General features: G+C 45.2%; 1 protein-coding gene across 8 annotated transcripts in view; it reads left to right on the top strand.

Annotated features, from left to right (window-relative positions):
- Nucleotides 1-3,824: 3,824 nt before the first annotated feature.
- Nucleotides 3,825-14,659, top strand: part of ZBTB46 (zinc finger and BTB domain containing 46) — a 47,653-nt gene continuing 36,818 nt past the window's right edge. For 3 of the 8 annotated variants that reach the window (XM_053958451.1, XM_053958443.1, XM_053958448.1), the window contains exons 1-4: nt 3,825-4,240; nt 4,343-4,552; nt 10,856-10,983; nt 12,698-12,836. In XM_053958451.1, coding sequence (XP_053814426.1) covers nt 12,783-12,836 — 54 coding nt within the window. In that variant the 5' untranslated portion in view covers nt 3,825-4,240; nt 4,343-4,552; nt 10,856-10,983; nt 12,698-12,782. The remainder of the gene's footprint in view (nt 4,241-4,342; nt 4,553-10,855; nt 10,984-12,697; nt 12,837-14,659) is intronic. The other 5 variants (XM_053958445.1, XM_053958446.1, XM_053958444.1 and 2 more) reach the window with 5 other exon arrangements.

Here is a 14,659-nt window from a genome sequence, read left to right as displayed (position 1 = left end):
AGGGCTGCACCACCTCCCTCCTTTCCTTCACCTAAGGAACCCCTGACCTTTGGTCAGGGCAGTGGGGACAGGAATGTGGGTCCTTTAACCCTTTCCTCTGACATCTGCCAGCTGCTCTCCATGCGGCGCACAAAGCTGATGGCCCCGGGATTTCCAGGGATTCAGAGATGCTGTGAAGGGCACAAGCAGAGCTCTGCAAAATGGCTTTCCTCCTGCTGTACCTAGGGAAGAGCAGGGTTTGGTGATGGAGAGCCAAGTCTACCTTGTACAGAACATGGAAACAAAATTGAGATCACTGAGAGCAGAGATCACAGATCACAGATTACCCAGGATTGCTTTGAAACATCTATTTTTACAATGCTTTAGTAGAGGAAAAAACAGTAGTTAGGCCATTTAGATTTTGTCAACCTGTTCCCAAACTGCCTGCATGATAAGGACACACAGGAAATAATTTCAGTTTATCAAATGTAGAATCTCCTACAACTACAATGATCATAAAGTAGATGAGAGCTGGAAAGAGGAGCTGAAATGACAATGCTCAGCACTTCTAATGATTTGGCATTTCTGGCCAGGAATTTCTTTGCCCATATTGGCAAATTTTGGGAATTTCTGCCAAGGGAAGTGGTGGAATCACCGTCCCTGGAAGTGTTCAAAAAACATGCAGATGTGGCATGCGGGAACATAGTTTGGTGGTGAGTTTGATAGAGCTGCGTTAACTTTTAGACTTGATGATCTTGGAGGTCTTTTCCAACCACACCAATCCCATGTTTTTGCAAATGGGACATGGTATGAATGCAGCACCCAGCCAGCTCTCCTCTGCTGCTGTCCCCTGGTCTGGTCCCACCATACCCCAGCGCAGGAGACAGTGGGAGGATGGTGCTGACTTATTTGCACTGGAGAGGTCTTGGAGATTGTGCAGGGAGCAGGGACACTGAAAAGGCAGTGAAATTCAACAGCACATGTGCTAGTCCATGGTGCTTAATTTGCCCACTCAGTGAGGATGGAGCACTGGCACGTGGTGCCAGCGTGGCTGTGCTGGGGGTCCAGGTGCTTTGGTAGAGCAAAGGGAACATATCAGGGCAACTCCAAGCAGTCTTGTGCTACAGGAATATGACCTTTACCTGTTGTCCCAGTGCCTAAAACCCTTTAGCAGTGTGATACTACCAGTCTCTACCCATCAGTAGTGGGTGTGATACCACCAGTCCCTGCCAGGGTAGAACCTGTGGTATAGTGGGTAGCGAGGGATGTGGACTCGGGCTAGAAACACATGGTGTGTAACCCTTGACATGATATTACACTCCTAATCTCTCCTTTGCACACCAGAAATCACAGGAACTGCCCCGATTACCCCGATTTCTCCTCCAAGCTCTTATTTTTCCATGCACATCCTTTCCTTCTTGATGAGGAGAAAGCACCTCCCAGGGCGTGCTGAGCTATTGCAGTATTTACCTAAAATACAACACAAACTTCTAATTAAAGGAGAGGGGGCTTGGCAAAGGAATATTAAAGCTTTTCAAGTCTCCTGAAATCCTTTGTGTGGAACAGCTTTGGGAAATGGGGCCTGCTGCCACCCTCCCCCTCTTGGGAACATTCCCCAGGGCAGTGCCCGGGCAGCAGCTGCTGCTGCTCCGGGGGAGTCAGCCCAGCCTGACACACAAACAAATACCACAGGAGGAAATGCTTTCTTCCAACAAAGACCTGGGGAAGAAACCCTGGGCAGGAGGAGAGGAGGGGAGCGTACATCCTGCACCCGAGGAGCTTTGGGGGAGCAGGGGAAGCTTGGCTTCAAACAGAGGAGTGAGGAAAGGCAGGAATGGTTACAGCCACAACCAGGTATGATGCAGACACCACGCAAAACAAGATATAATGGCATAAAGCTCCACCTTCAACAGCCCCTTGAACCTTTGTATTTCAGCCTAAAAAAAACCCTCAAAGCACAGAAGGATTTAATACCTGCAGGTGTGGTGGGGACAGATACACGTGAAAACCATTGTGAGCATTTAGGGTGGAAAAGGGATTTTGCTTGTTCAGCTCTGGTGCTCCTCACCCACAGGTGACAGAGGCTGGAAAACATGTTCTGCACAGGATTGTGCGTGCAGAAAGAGCAGGTGGCAGCAGGAGACCCTGCCCAGTGCCGATTCTGAGTTGCTCAAGTCTAAGAAATTGTGTCCTTGGTCGCATTAACAACTTCTGCAAAGTCTTCATTTGCATTTTAATGGAACTCTTTCTAGGAAGGTGGTGCTTGGACTCTGTTGCAATATAAAATGAAGAGGTAATTAAAAACATGCTGGAGTAAAAAGGCATTTTGTTTTCATTAATCAGGTTTATTCAAAATTAAAGTTATTTAGGGTATGTGGGAGGAAACGGGGGTAGAAAAACACACGATGGAACATCCGTTTATTTAAATTATAGATTAAAAAGTGGAAAATACACTTTTTGTAAGGGGACGTCCTACGGATTAAAAGCACCTTATAGAAATGGATTTGGATGAAGAGCAGGCATAAAAGTCAAGTCTAAGATTTCGATAGCAGGTCTGCCTACTTGAGAGCCAGAGATGAAGGAAATATATAGGATGAGGGAAAGGAAACCACGGAGGAAATTTAAAAAACCTTCGGCAGGCGATTAGCCAGGCAATTACTGTGATTACACACCTAAGTCAGTTAACTATGCAAACGGCCAACCCCGCTGGGCAGGGATGTATTTCCCCAATTCCGGGCGCAATCACAGCACGCTGGTGTTGATAAAACAGTTTGCAAACGTTTCTATCTGCTGGACCAGCTCCTGCTTTCACAATCCAGCGACCGCGCGCAGCATCGAGAGCGATTCCCCGCTCGCCGCAGCCATCGTGCGATCGCGCCGACTTCCCCCACGCTCCAGACCTATCCTGCCCTGTTAAGCTCCGTCCTTTGAAATATAGGGCAGTTTCTGTCAGACCCTTCAGCGCGGCAGTCAAAAGGGCACAGCCCTGCCCTTTGTTGCAGCGGGAGGTTTTCCATTGCGGAGCCGCCTGTGATCTCCATCCGCTCTGATCTCCGTCCTTCCCCGACCACCGGCCTCGCTCTCTGGCCATTACGGGTCAGGGGGCTCCGAACTGCACTTATTTTACATTGTTTCGTTTCAGGGCATTGTGTGAAATACATCTCAGTGCGTACAAGAGGGGGAAAGCGATTTTTGTTTCTCTCTGCGAGGTCCCGGGGCTGCGGCACTGCCCCGCTCCAACACCCGCCGCCCTCCACCCCGCGGCGGGGCTCATGGACGCGCCCCGCTGAGGGCGCACAGCCGCCCCTCCCGGGACCGGGCGCACCTGCCGGGGGCAGGAGACACCCGGGGAGGCCCAGAGAGGTCCGGAGCAGGAGCAGGGGGGTGGTTAGGATAGAGATCGAGATCGGGACCGGGACCAGCACCGGCAGCGACCCCGCGCCGCCACCGCCGCCCCCGCCTCAGCGCAGCCCCCGCGCTGTCCCGGCGTGCCCCGCGCGCCGCGCGCCCCCGCCCTCCCTCACTTCCGGTGTCCGGCAGTGGCAGCGCCGCCGGCGGCGCCCCCGCTCCCCCGGCGCAAGGGGAGGGGGGCGTGCCGAGGGGGGCGTGGCCGACGGAGGGGCCGCCGCCCAATCACCGCCCGCCGCCGGGGGAGAGTGGGCGGGGACAGCGCCGGCACGCGCCGCGCGGCCCCGCCCCCCCGCGCCCCCCCCCCCCCCGCCCGCCGCGGGCTCGCGCCCCGCGCGCCCGAGGGAGCGTCGGGAGCGCGCCCGGGCGCCCCCCCCCCTTCCCCCCCTCCGCCGGGTTCTCCCCCCCCCCCCCCTCCTCCGCCCTCCGCCCCCCCTTCCCCTTCCCCTCCCCACCCGGGAGGAGAGGCACGGAGTGACCGACGGAGCCACCGCTCCGGCCGCTCCGACACCCCGCTCTCCTCCATGGGGCACAGGTAAGCGCGCCGCCCCCCGCCCCCCGGGGCGAGCGGGGGTCGCCATGGCCGCCCCCCCACCCCTCGAGGGGCGGCGGGGAGCCCCCCCCCGCTGCTCCCGCACCGCCGCCCCGGTGTTATCCCCGTTATTATCCGCCTTATTATCCCCTTTTTTTATCCTCATCCCCGTTTTCATCCCCGTTTTTATCCCCGTTATTCCCCCCACTGCCCGCCCGCCGCGGGGGGAGCGCGGCCGGTCGCGCCCTGCCCGCCGAGGGGGGCACGGAGCCTTCTTTGGGACGCGATGTCCTATTTGGTGTGGGTGGATGGCTTAACTTGGTAAGTGCCGGGTTTAACCCCCCTCCCCCGGCCCTCCCCTCCCCTCGCTCCTCCGCCCGCCCCCCCCTCCTCCCCGTAACCTCCAAAAGGGGAATTTTCCAGCTGGTAATTTCTGCTGCGTCAACACCCAGCTCAAGGGAGAGGAGAAGAGACAAGGGGGCATTTTAACAGCAGCTCCACTTGCGGATAGCCAGCCTCAATCCCGGCTCCAGCATTAAAACCCTTTCCGCCCCCTAAAAACCAGCATCCGTGCAAGTTGGACCAGGAGTTTGTCAGGAGTGTGGTTCAAAACTGCTTGGAAAAAGGGATGAGGTAATAATACTGGTGAAGCATGTTGTATTTCTCTCTTTCTGCGTGTCTCTCTTTCTCTTTCTCCCTCTCCTCTTTTTTTTTTTTTTTTTTTTTTTTTTTTTTTTTTTTTTTTTAAGCCAGGCCTGTTTTGGGTTATTGTCTCCCCCTAAAGCCAGACATAGATCGCCTGGCCTTGCCTCCATTTTAATTGCAGGCTGAAATGGGGGAAGTGACCCTCTTTTAAAAAAAAGAAATGCAAAAAAACCCAACAAGCAAACAAACAAAAAAAAACCTTGAAAGAATAATGCTGTTCCTTTGGGGGGATATAGGTGATTTTTCATAAGGCTGTAACAAGTGCAAAAGTGGCTGGAAATGTTCTCTGTCATGCTGGGAAACTAGTGAGGTGTCCTCCCCCCTCCCCAGAAAAAAGTGCTGGTAGAATTTGGCGGAGGGGAGAAGGAGAGGTGCTGGGAAAAGCAGGGGTTGTGCTGCTGGATTGCCTTTGTGTCTCTGTAAATAGACATGTCAGTTCCCAAAGTAATACAAGTAGTGTCTGATAACTCAATCCCAGATGACAAATAGAGAATGGAGCAGATTTTCAGGACTGTAATAGTGGGAGGATTTCTCTTTTGAAACGGAGAGGAAAAAAAAATGTTGGTACCTCCTGAGGAGGTTCTTCCCCGGCACGTTATTGTGGAGCGGAGCATTCGGATGGAATCCGGAGACATAAACCCATATTTATTTATTTTTACACCTGACCAGGGAAAGATAAACAAAGGAGAGTTTAACAGCTCTTTAATGAATTCTTCATGCTTTTTATTTTGCAATCCCAATGATTCATTTGGCAAGCCTTACAGAACGGGATTATTATCAGCATTGTTTAAAGCCATGCTAATTAGGAGATGTGTTTAGCAAACAGTGGCATTGTAGACACCTGTACCAAAGTTCATGCTTGCATTTTAATTGCATCACTGGTATCATTTTTAGCATTTAGTTGCTGTCATTGAGATGTAGGTCTCAGTTTATGGACTCAATCAAGTATTTATTGAGTGTGAGCTCTCTGTATGCACAGATCAGCCCTGCTACTAATGCATTAAATGTGTTTCCTCAAAAAAGACGGAGAATATTTTTTCTCTTTTTATTTTCCTGTGGAGATTATAAGAAAAGGCAGTGATACCCAAGAAGAGTGAGAAAAACATAATTTTTGAAGAAGAAGCTTTCTCTGACTGGTTAGCTCTTTCACTTTAATCAATGTGATCAAGCACTTTTATGCTTTTATAGCCTCTTTTAATTGGAAATAAAGTTTGACTTTCCCCTTCTAAGCTCTCTGTTTGTCAAGTTTTATATTTTGAAATCCTTAGTGATGGAAAAAAAATGGGTGGAGTGTATTATTAGTCACAATATTTTCAACATGTGGTGAGGAATTACAGCTTTGAGGTGTTTTTTGGGAGCTGACAGGGAGCAGGCAGAGGAGCTGCCCCATGGGCTGGAGAATGAGCTACAGGACAGGATTCAGGGGGCTCCCAAATTGCTGAAAAATATTCCGTGGTTTGGTGCGTTCGTGGGATAACTGAAATAGAAAACGAATCTCTTGGTTTTGATGCAGCGTGTCCAGGAGGGGGAAACTCACTCACAGCGAAACTTCTCTCGCGGTTGTTTTCATAGACTGTGTGTTCGCCTGGGTGGAATTGAGTCAATTTCAGTCTGGTACCAAAAACGGGGCATTCTAGTAACTCTCACGTTAGGGCTTTATTCCTGTGCTTTAAATGCTGCTCCGTTCTGGAGTGTGTAGGACTGAGCCTTTGAAAACATGACCTGTACTTGGGGTTCTTGGAGACTGGAGAAAATGGGCCACTTTCTCCCCGTGGTCTTTGTTTTCTGGGACAGTTGTACAACAGTGGATATGTTCTTTGCAAGAGGATTTTTTTTTTTTTAATATCTGGAAGTGCTTAGAGGAAAACCAGTTTAGCAGCTCCCCCCTCCCCAGCAGCCCTCTGTCAAAAGGAAAAATGCCTCATGTTTGGAAGATCTGTTAATTGCCTGCTTTTCCTCTGGTGATGTGCTGTGTTTCTGTGAGGTTCAGCATATTCTTTTTGTCTTTGCTATCCACTTGGGTGGATTTTTTTTTTTTTTTTAGATCCGTGTTTTTGAAGTTTCTAAGCAAAGTTTCCTCTCCTCCCAGCAGCAGCAGCGCAGAGCAGGCTGACACCCAATCCAAACTGCCACTGCCTGCTTTCAGGGCAGAATTATTTCATAAACAGCTCAACCTTTCCCAGGACGTTTTTCCCTTCGTGTTGCTGGTTTTACTGGCTGCTCCAGAGCACTCTGTAGCGCTTTCCAGACTCCCCCTAAACTGGTAAAGAGCATTCACAGGGGTTTTCCATGCTCCTATGTGCTTAGTTTAATGGGCAAACAGAAGGACAGGGAGAGAGGGCTTAGTTTAAGTCTTTGAAGAGCTACCTGCAGTTGTAATGGTTATCCCACATGTCCGTTATAATTCCCAGGAGGCAGCAATCTGTGTCCACTCCTGGCTGTGAGCACTACCCTGGAAAATTTGGACACTTTACACAGAGAGATTAATTCCATTTTTTTATTTTGCTCCCGGCTTGCGTTTGGCTGGAATATTTTGAAGTGTGGAGCTCACCTGTGTTTTCTGCGTGTGATATTTGAAACTGGGAGTGTGTTAGTAGCAAAAGTGAGTAGGTTGTGTGCACAGAGCAGGGGTCACGATGGGAGAGACCTCGAGGAGTGGCTGTGAGGCAGAGGCAGGAATTTGGTCTGTGGGAAGTCCTGCGATCGTTCCTACTGTATCCCTAAAGCATCTCCGTGGGAGATTTATGATCTTTGGGCAAGCACAGTGTTAAAATTTGTTCCTTCAAAACTTCACCGTATTCCCTTCCCGAGGACTTTTTGTATGTTTGTGTTTGCAGCCCCCTTAAATACATCCTTCAGTGGTTGGGTTTCTCAGTTCCCTCTGGATCTGCAGTCCTTCAGGCAGGATGAGAAATAAAAGATGTATCACTTCATGTGGGGCTTCTTTCCTTGAGATGTAAGAGGGAAGAATCTCAACTTCCCTAAACAGAGCGACAGTTTTCTGGTTTGTGCTGCCTTGGTGTGTTTGGATTCACAAGGGTGTCCAATTTAGAGGGAAAGCTGCTCTTTGGGACTCAGTTCCCATCCTCCAGCTGTTGATTGAACGTGCTGGTGTGTAACTTCTTGTTACCCATCTCCCCTTCTGCGAAACAGGGATTTACTCGGCTCTCCCAAACATTTTCAATTATACTGATGAAAAATCATACTAAAAGTGCTTATTCTTCATAAAGGCAAACCAGTGTGAAGTCCTGGATGAATTCCCTCTGGGATGTGGTGGAGTCCAGAGGCTCGTGGGTGGGGTTTGCTGTCCCTCACCAAGTCAGTTGTGGTGCAGTTATTTTCTGAACAGTTGCTTTAACTTTCTTTCATACCCATGTATTTAAGAAGCAGCAGGCTGCTGCTGAGATGTTGGTTTGGAATAGCTTCTGAGCACAGGGTGAGATCCTTGACAGCCATTCTAATGAGATGGAAATGTGTCCCACTTGGCAGTGTTCAGTTGTGCATAGACAAGGATGTCCCTGGCACAGAAGGGCAGAGGTGGCGTTGCTGAAATGTGACAGGTAGATGCTGAATTAGAGCTGAAACTCACCTTTTTGCCTTGATTTTTGGGGATGTGGCTGGCTTTTATTCCAGCACAGACAGTGGTGATCTTGTCCTGCTGCTCACTTGACTCATGTATGCCCTTGGGAAGAAAAACACCCTGCAAATGTTGGAAGCTGCCCTGTGTTTGCTTTATAGTGACTCTGAGTTGGCATCTCCTGTACTGTGAAGAGGCAGCAAGGTGTCAAAAAATTCTACAACCATATCTTTGAGCTTGGGTGTGGACTAAAATACACTTATTAACAAGAATGTCAGTGTGTACCAGGGCCTTACCTACCCAAGAACCCTACTTAGAAAATGAGCAGGGTTTTGTATATTAAAGAATATGTTTATACCTCTGTATATTGAAATACCTAGTTATCTTTCCTAATTATTTCTTGCCATATGTTGAACAAACTGCTTATTCCATCCAAGTGAGTTTGCTTCCTGGTATTTCTCACCCCATGGAGAAGGGCTCTGCAGAAAGCTGATATTTCAGGGCTTTGGATCGCTCTCTTAGAGGAAAGGGTTAAACAAAATTTGCACCTTTTGCACTGATAGAGCATCTGAGGAAATATCTTCCTGACTAGTGCTCAGATCATGCCATGAAACAGAAGAATCAATGGTCTGTATTGGACATTAAGTGCTTAAAATATCCAAACCCAACTAATTTAAGTGCCATTAAATGAAGTAGTCAGGGCCCAGTTGCTCTTAACAGTCCTGCTTCTATAAGGTTGGAGAATGAGGTGGTGGCTAAATATAAAATGAGCTTTTTGACTTCCTTCTTGTTACCAATGTGTCCTTCTTGGCTTTGCTCTCCCCCCCCCCCCTTTTTTTTTTTTTTAGTAGTAGTTGATCAAATCTGGATTATGAGATTTGTGCTAAAAAGTAAACCAGGATCTTTACCCAAGGCACGGAGGGCTTGCACCATGAATTACACAGACAGAATTAGGTTGTTCTCAGAGCCCTTCATATGTTATCTTTAGTTTTACACTGGTTGATTATTTTACTCTTAGATTATTTGTGACTCCTTGTGTGTCTTTTCTGTCTTTTAGGTGATCTTTCTCTTGGTTTTTACCCATGCTTTTCTTCTTTTTAAAAATCACCTCATGATTCTTCCTCCTTTGGCTCCTTCCCTTTTTATGTATTGAGTTTGGGAACTTTGGCAAAGATCCCCTAATTAAAAAGCCAAAAACCAATGAGAAAGTTTGGGGGAAACCATTCTTCAGGGCAATTCCCAGTGTGATAAGTTTACAGTTCTCTAATCCTCTTTTTTTTTAAGGTACTTTTTATGTTGTTTTTTTTTGACTAATAGATGCACAAGGGCAGAGTTTTTTTGCTTAGATTTCTTTTGTGACTTTTTAAAGTAATAGCTTAAGATCTTGTAGGAGGTCTTAAGGAGATCTAATGGCACTTGGACAGGTAAGTGTCATATGAGCCACAGGCATCTGAATTTTTTTTCAGGTTGTTTTTTAATCTTTGCTGCTAGAGTAACAGATATATCTATAGCTAAATTCTTTTTTTTTTTTTTTTTTTTGATGTCACTAGACTTCTCAAGCCTGGTACCCTGTACCAGTTCTGCCAAGTTCTTGCTGTGTTCTACAGGGTCCATGACATGAGTAGTGCTGGGTCTGTTGTTCTCCTGCTGCAAGCAGATGAGAAAGAACAGAGATCAAAAATAGGGGAATGATTTGAGCAAGTGTTACTGTACCAGGATGGGGAGACAGGCAGATGGACAGAGTTGGAAGTTATGGGGAAATGAATAAGGGAAATGCAGAGGAAATCCAAGTGCAGTGGAAATATTTCTGCAAGAGAGCAGCTGGAACTGGGCGCAGCCACCTGTGCCCTGTTGCAAAGGTGCATCCTGTGGGAATAGCAACTTGGTACCCACTGGAATATTGGATTTCAGGCTGCATGGCTTTTACAGGCATGGAAAGTAAAGCTTCTGTTAGTTATTTACATCTTCATTTTTGTGTTTAGGTTGTTTGTTTGGGTTTTTTTTAAGTTTTTTTAATGTTTGCAAGATAAGCAAAGTGCTTTTCTCAGTAGTTTTGTAGATGCTGCTTGGTGGTTAAAATTTAGGGGTCATGCTGGCTTTTGAAGACTCTGATTCAGTCGAGCTGGATGGGAATAAAACTCAAATCTCTTCCTTTCACGCAACATGGACACATGATTTTTGTGTAACCTTAGGCAAATATTTTGGTTTGGAGGGGAATCACTATAACCATGGGTTGAGATTAATTCCAACCCCATTTAAAGCGTGTGGGTGGCAGAGGTCACAGAAACATTAACTGAAACTTACATGTCAACTGAAACAATGTTGTTAAGTTTTTAAAAATCCTTTTGTAAACTGCTGGTTTTTTAGAGTGACACTTTCAAAGCACTTCTGAAAGCATAGTCAGGAGTTGTTAACAGTCTTAATACTGGTATGTTAAATTCTTTCTTGACATTAACACAAGGGCTAAATAATTTTTCCTGCGTGATTAATTATAGGAATATATCAGAATGTTTCTTGTTAAAATGGCAAAGAGTGTTGTAAATGTGCAGTTATTTCAAACATTGTTTGTAATTATGTGACACTGAAGGGCTTTGTATTGAGTTAAAATTTGGATTTTAATTTTTGCCTCCTATTCTTTCTGTTCCCAAACACAGGCCATCTGATGAACCTTCTGGAGCTTCTTACCAGAGACCATTCTCCTCTCTTCATTGAAACATGCACTGTCCAGCTGTGAAACACTGCAAGGTTTATTTTTGCTGACAGGAAACACTTTCAAGTATCGGTAAGTTCTCAGCATTTCAAAGATATTTTTGTCATGTGGTATAGGAAAGAGAAAGGGGACCTGGAGAGAACATCGTTATGAGGGCTGGCACTTCTTCATAAAGCTTGACTTAACAATTATAACAAGGGCTCATTTAGAAATCTTGGTCATCTGCAAAAGTTGGAGAAATACCTCTGGCTGTTCTGCTCCTTGCTCGTGGCAGAGGTGTCTCCATCCATCACGGTCACTCGGTTCTCATCTGTTTGATCACAAGAGGGAAGCAGGTGCACAGCTCCAAGCAAAGAAGAAAAAGTGCAGGGCTCAGCTTTGCCATTTTTACCAATCTGTTCTGGCTCTTTTTGTGCTCTGGGACAGGGGTAAGTGAGAGTTTTAACAGGAATAGCCCCAAGTCTAAGTAGCAATACATACACCTTGTTACACTTTGCTAACAAAGTAATTTCCCCTGTGTCTGGGTTGGTCTGTCTCCCTCACTTCACCACTTTATTTTTTCTTAACTGTCCAAATAACAGCACTAAAAAGAGCTCGCCAAAACAATTGCTATGGAGAAGCAATCAGAACTAGAGAAAGGCAAGACTTGGCAGTCCAGAACAGAAAGAGAGAACAAAGTCACTGGTGTTTGCTTCAACTGGGTCATATTTGTTTTCAAGATTTTCAGTTCTGCTGTTTGCCATAAGAATGCTTGGGTTTTCCTTATTACTTTGTTTGTTTATTAGATATTTTATTTCACCTTCTATAATGGCATTAATTTGTGTTGGAAAAGCTTTCTTAACTTTTCTCTTCTGATGTTTCCTTTCACAATCTGTTACTACAGAAGGTCAGTCTTGAAATCACCAGTATTAATTTATAGCTTATTTTCATTAAGAGAGCTAATCTATGTGTTGAAATGCAGAGATCAAAAAGGACTTTATTATGGCTAACAATATAAAATTTTGAATAAAGTAGACTCAGAAGTGTTAGATTGTAAGTTAAATGTTGCCGGTGTGGTGTATATGCTGTTCTGAAGAAAATAAAGTTTGTTTTATACAAGAAAAATAGATGTATAAGATGATAGCTTTAGTGGATGTGTCCTCACAGACAAAAGCCTTGTCTGTGTAGGTGAACTATTCCTACTCCTTTTACCTTGTAACCATAAACACTCAGGTTTGCTCTGAGGAGCCTGTCTGTAAATGTGTCTTACTATACCTAAATATCTGTATTTTACACAAAACTTTACAAATCTTGAGATTGTTTGGTCTCTTAACCCAGAATGGTGTCAGCCACTAGAAACTGGCAACTAAACATTTCAAGAGTAAATTCTCCTGAGTGTTCCACTGCAAATTTCCTTCAGGAGCTGTACTGGTAGCTTTTAAAGCTGAGTATTTTATAGGTCAGATAAGGTGAGTCTCTTTAAAGAGTCATTAAAGTGAGAATGTTTTGAAAAGCTCCCAAACAGGAAACCCTGTTGTTCAAGGGTCTGATTGAAGTTTTAGTAGCTAAAATTAGACCTTTTTGTTCCCATACCTTTAAGAAGTAACTCTTGTTTACATTATTACAAAGTGGTAGCCAGGCTTTAATTACTTTCAATGTATTGATATGCTTGGAGTTGACTTTTTTTGAACTTTATTAAGTCACAAGTAAGGATGTCATAACAGTGAGTTTGGAGGGAAAGGACTTCAAAATATTTCACTGTTAGTTTATTGCTAATAATTTGTTCTGGTTTTGTTTTTTGTCATAGTTCTGTCTTTCTCCTACAAGAGTTCACACCAGTGCTGTCAGAAGGTCACAATCAGGGCACTACCTGTGCTGCCCTGGGGCTGTTGATGTCCTCAGCTGTTGTAGGAGAAACACTAGACCTGGAACCCAGTTTGTTACTGGTAAGAAGTAATTGTCTTGGATTTTCTTTGTTTGTTTCTTCAGTATTGCAGTTTACATGTTTTCATTAACTAAATCAGTTAAAATCACTTGTCACTTTTAATAACAATATAGCCAAATATGCATATCTGGTCTTTTCTTTTTTCCTCCCTAAAATTTTTAACTTTACAGTTTCTAAATTTTGAATTCTAATTACCCTCCTCCCAAAATGTGGAGGATGGCAATTTTCACTTACCTCTCATTTTCAGTTCTGGTTTTCTCTTGAAAACCTTCATGTGCTGGCAGAGCTAATGAAGGTTAATAAATGGATTTTTCTTTTGGTTGCCCTTTTATGCTGTCCAGCTCCTGCACATTGGCTGAGCCATAACCAGGGGGATAGTTTGACAAGTGAAAGGCCACAGCCAAGTCTCTGGTTTAAAGTTTTGGAGTAGAGTGAAATGTTTAATGATGACTCCCTGCTATTTTAGGTTGTGCTGTGGAGTTAGATTTTCCTTGTGGTTCTTGTTTGGACTGTGGAAACAAAGCTTTAATGGTATGGTGAGATGCTGGAAGTGTGCAGTGTTCTACTCTGCTGTTTGAACTCGTGGACTTTCTGGATTGTATCTGCTACAGATTCTAAACAGAGATGTTGATTTAATGCTCTCTGTGATGGGGCAACATTGGCTTGAAGTTGGAGAAATGTTATGGAATCCTGATCAGACCAAGGTTAATAAATTTGTGTAGGGACTCGGGGCTCTTTTTGCCCTGCAATCACTGACAATTCAGTGGGGCTATCAAATTTGGTAATGAAAATGGAATTAGTATTTTTCTTTAAGTTTACTGAAAATCATATGCTTCCCAAATCCCTGCCCTTGCTGTACTTCCATGGTTCTTCTCAAGATGAATGGTGAAACTTTTATTTTCTTCCTGTGAGTCCCAGCCCACGAGGCTGAACATGCACTGTTGGGCTGCAATTAAATGTTCCCATCCCTGCTCATCAGGGAGAAAGGGTACTTTGCATGAAAGCCTGAGCTCTGAGTGACCCCTCTGGCTCAAGGGTCTGGTTTGGTCTATTTGCAAACATCTGCCTCTTTCTCCCCCAGTTCAGAGTTGTGGTTGGAATGACCAACTTAAAAAAACAAATGATTGGTTTTGGGAATCAGAGTAGGGTAAAAGGAGTTTCTTTTTTGGCCACTGTTAATTTTTGTAAGCTGTTACTTCTATCTATTTTGGACAAAGCTAATCATATGAATATAATTTGGTGTTATATAGTATAAAGAAATTAAAGCTCTTTCAGAATTGTGTGCTGTTGTTCCTCAAATGTGAGAAAACACTGCTGTTGTGGAGATTTGTGCTTGTAAAGCTCCTGAGCAGTGTCTTTGCAGAGAGTTACCATCCATGAGGATTCTGAGGCTTCTTTTTCTCTCCTCTACTGTCCTTTTCAGCTCCTAAGGGGTTTTATTCTCCATTCTTTTCAGCACAGGGCAGATGGAGAGTAGGAATCCTGTGCTTTTCTGTTGTCTTTAACTGGATAAAAGTGAAACTTGCATGCACACTGTGTCTTGTTGTGCAAGGAAGCATTTCAAGCTCAATATCACCTTACAGAGCTCCTTTGCAGAGGAATTTTAAAAATGTTGGAATGTCTTGGGAGTGGAAACATGGACAGGACACAGGGGAAGCAGAGAAGTGGGGTGTGTTTGTTGGGTTTTTGTGTAATAAAGCATTGGAGTGGAGTTCTTCCTTAATCTGTTTTTACTTTTCTCTGAAGGGAGAGGGGGGAGGAAACAGCACATTTTTGGTGAAATTCCAGTTGGCATGTTTTCTCTAGGGAGCAGAGTGGTGGAGG

The sequence above is a fragment of the Vidua chalybeata genome, chromosome 17 (genome assembly GCF_026979565.1).
Source record: "Vidua chalybeata isolate OUT-0048 chromosome 17, bVidCha1 merged haplotype, whole genome shotgun sequence".
Lineage (NCBI taxonomy): Eukaryota > Metazoa > Chordata > Aves > Passeriformes > Viduidae > Vidua > Vidua chalybeata.
This window is presented reverse-complemented; position numbering and strand designations above follow the sequence as displayed.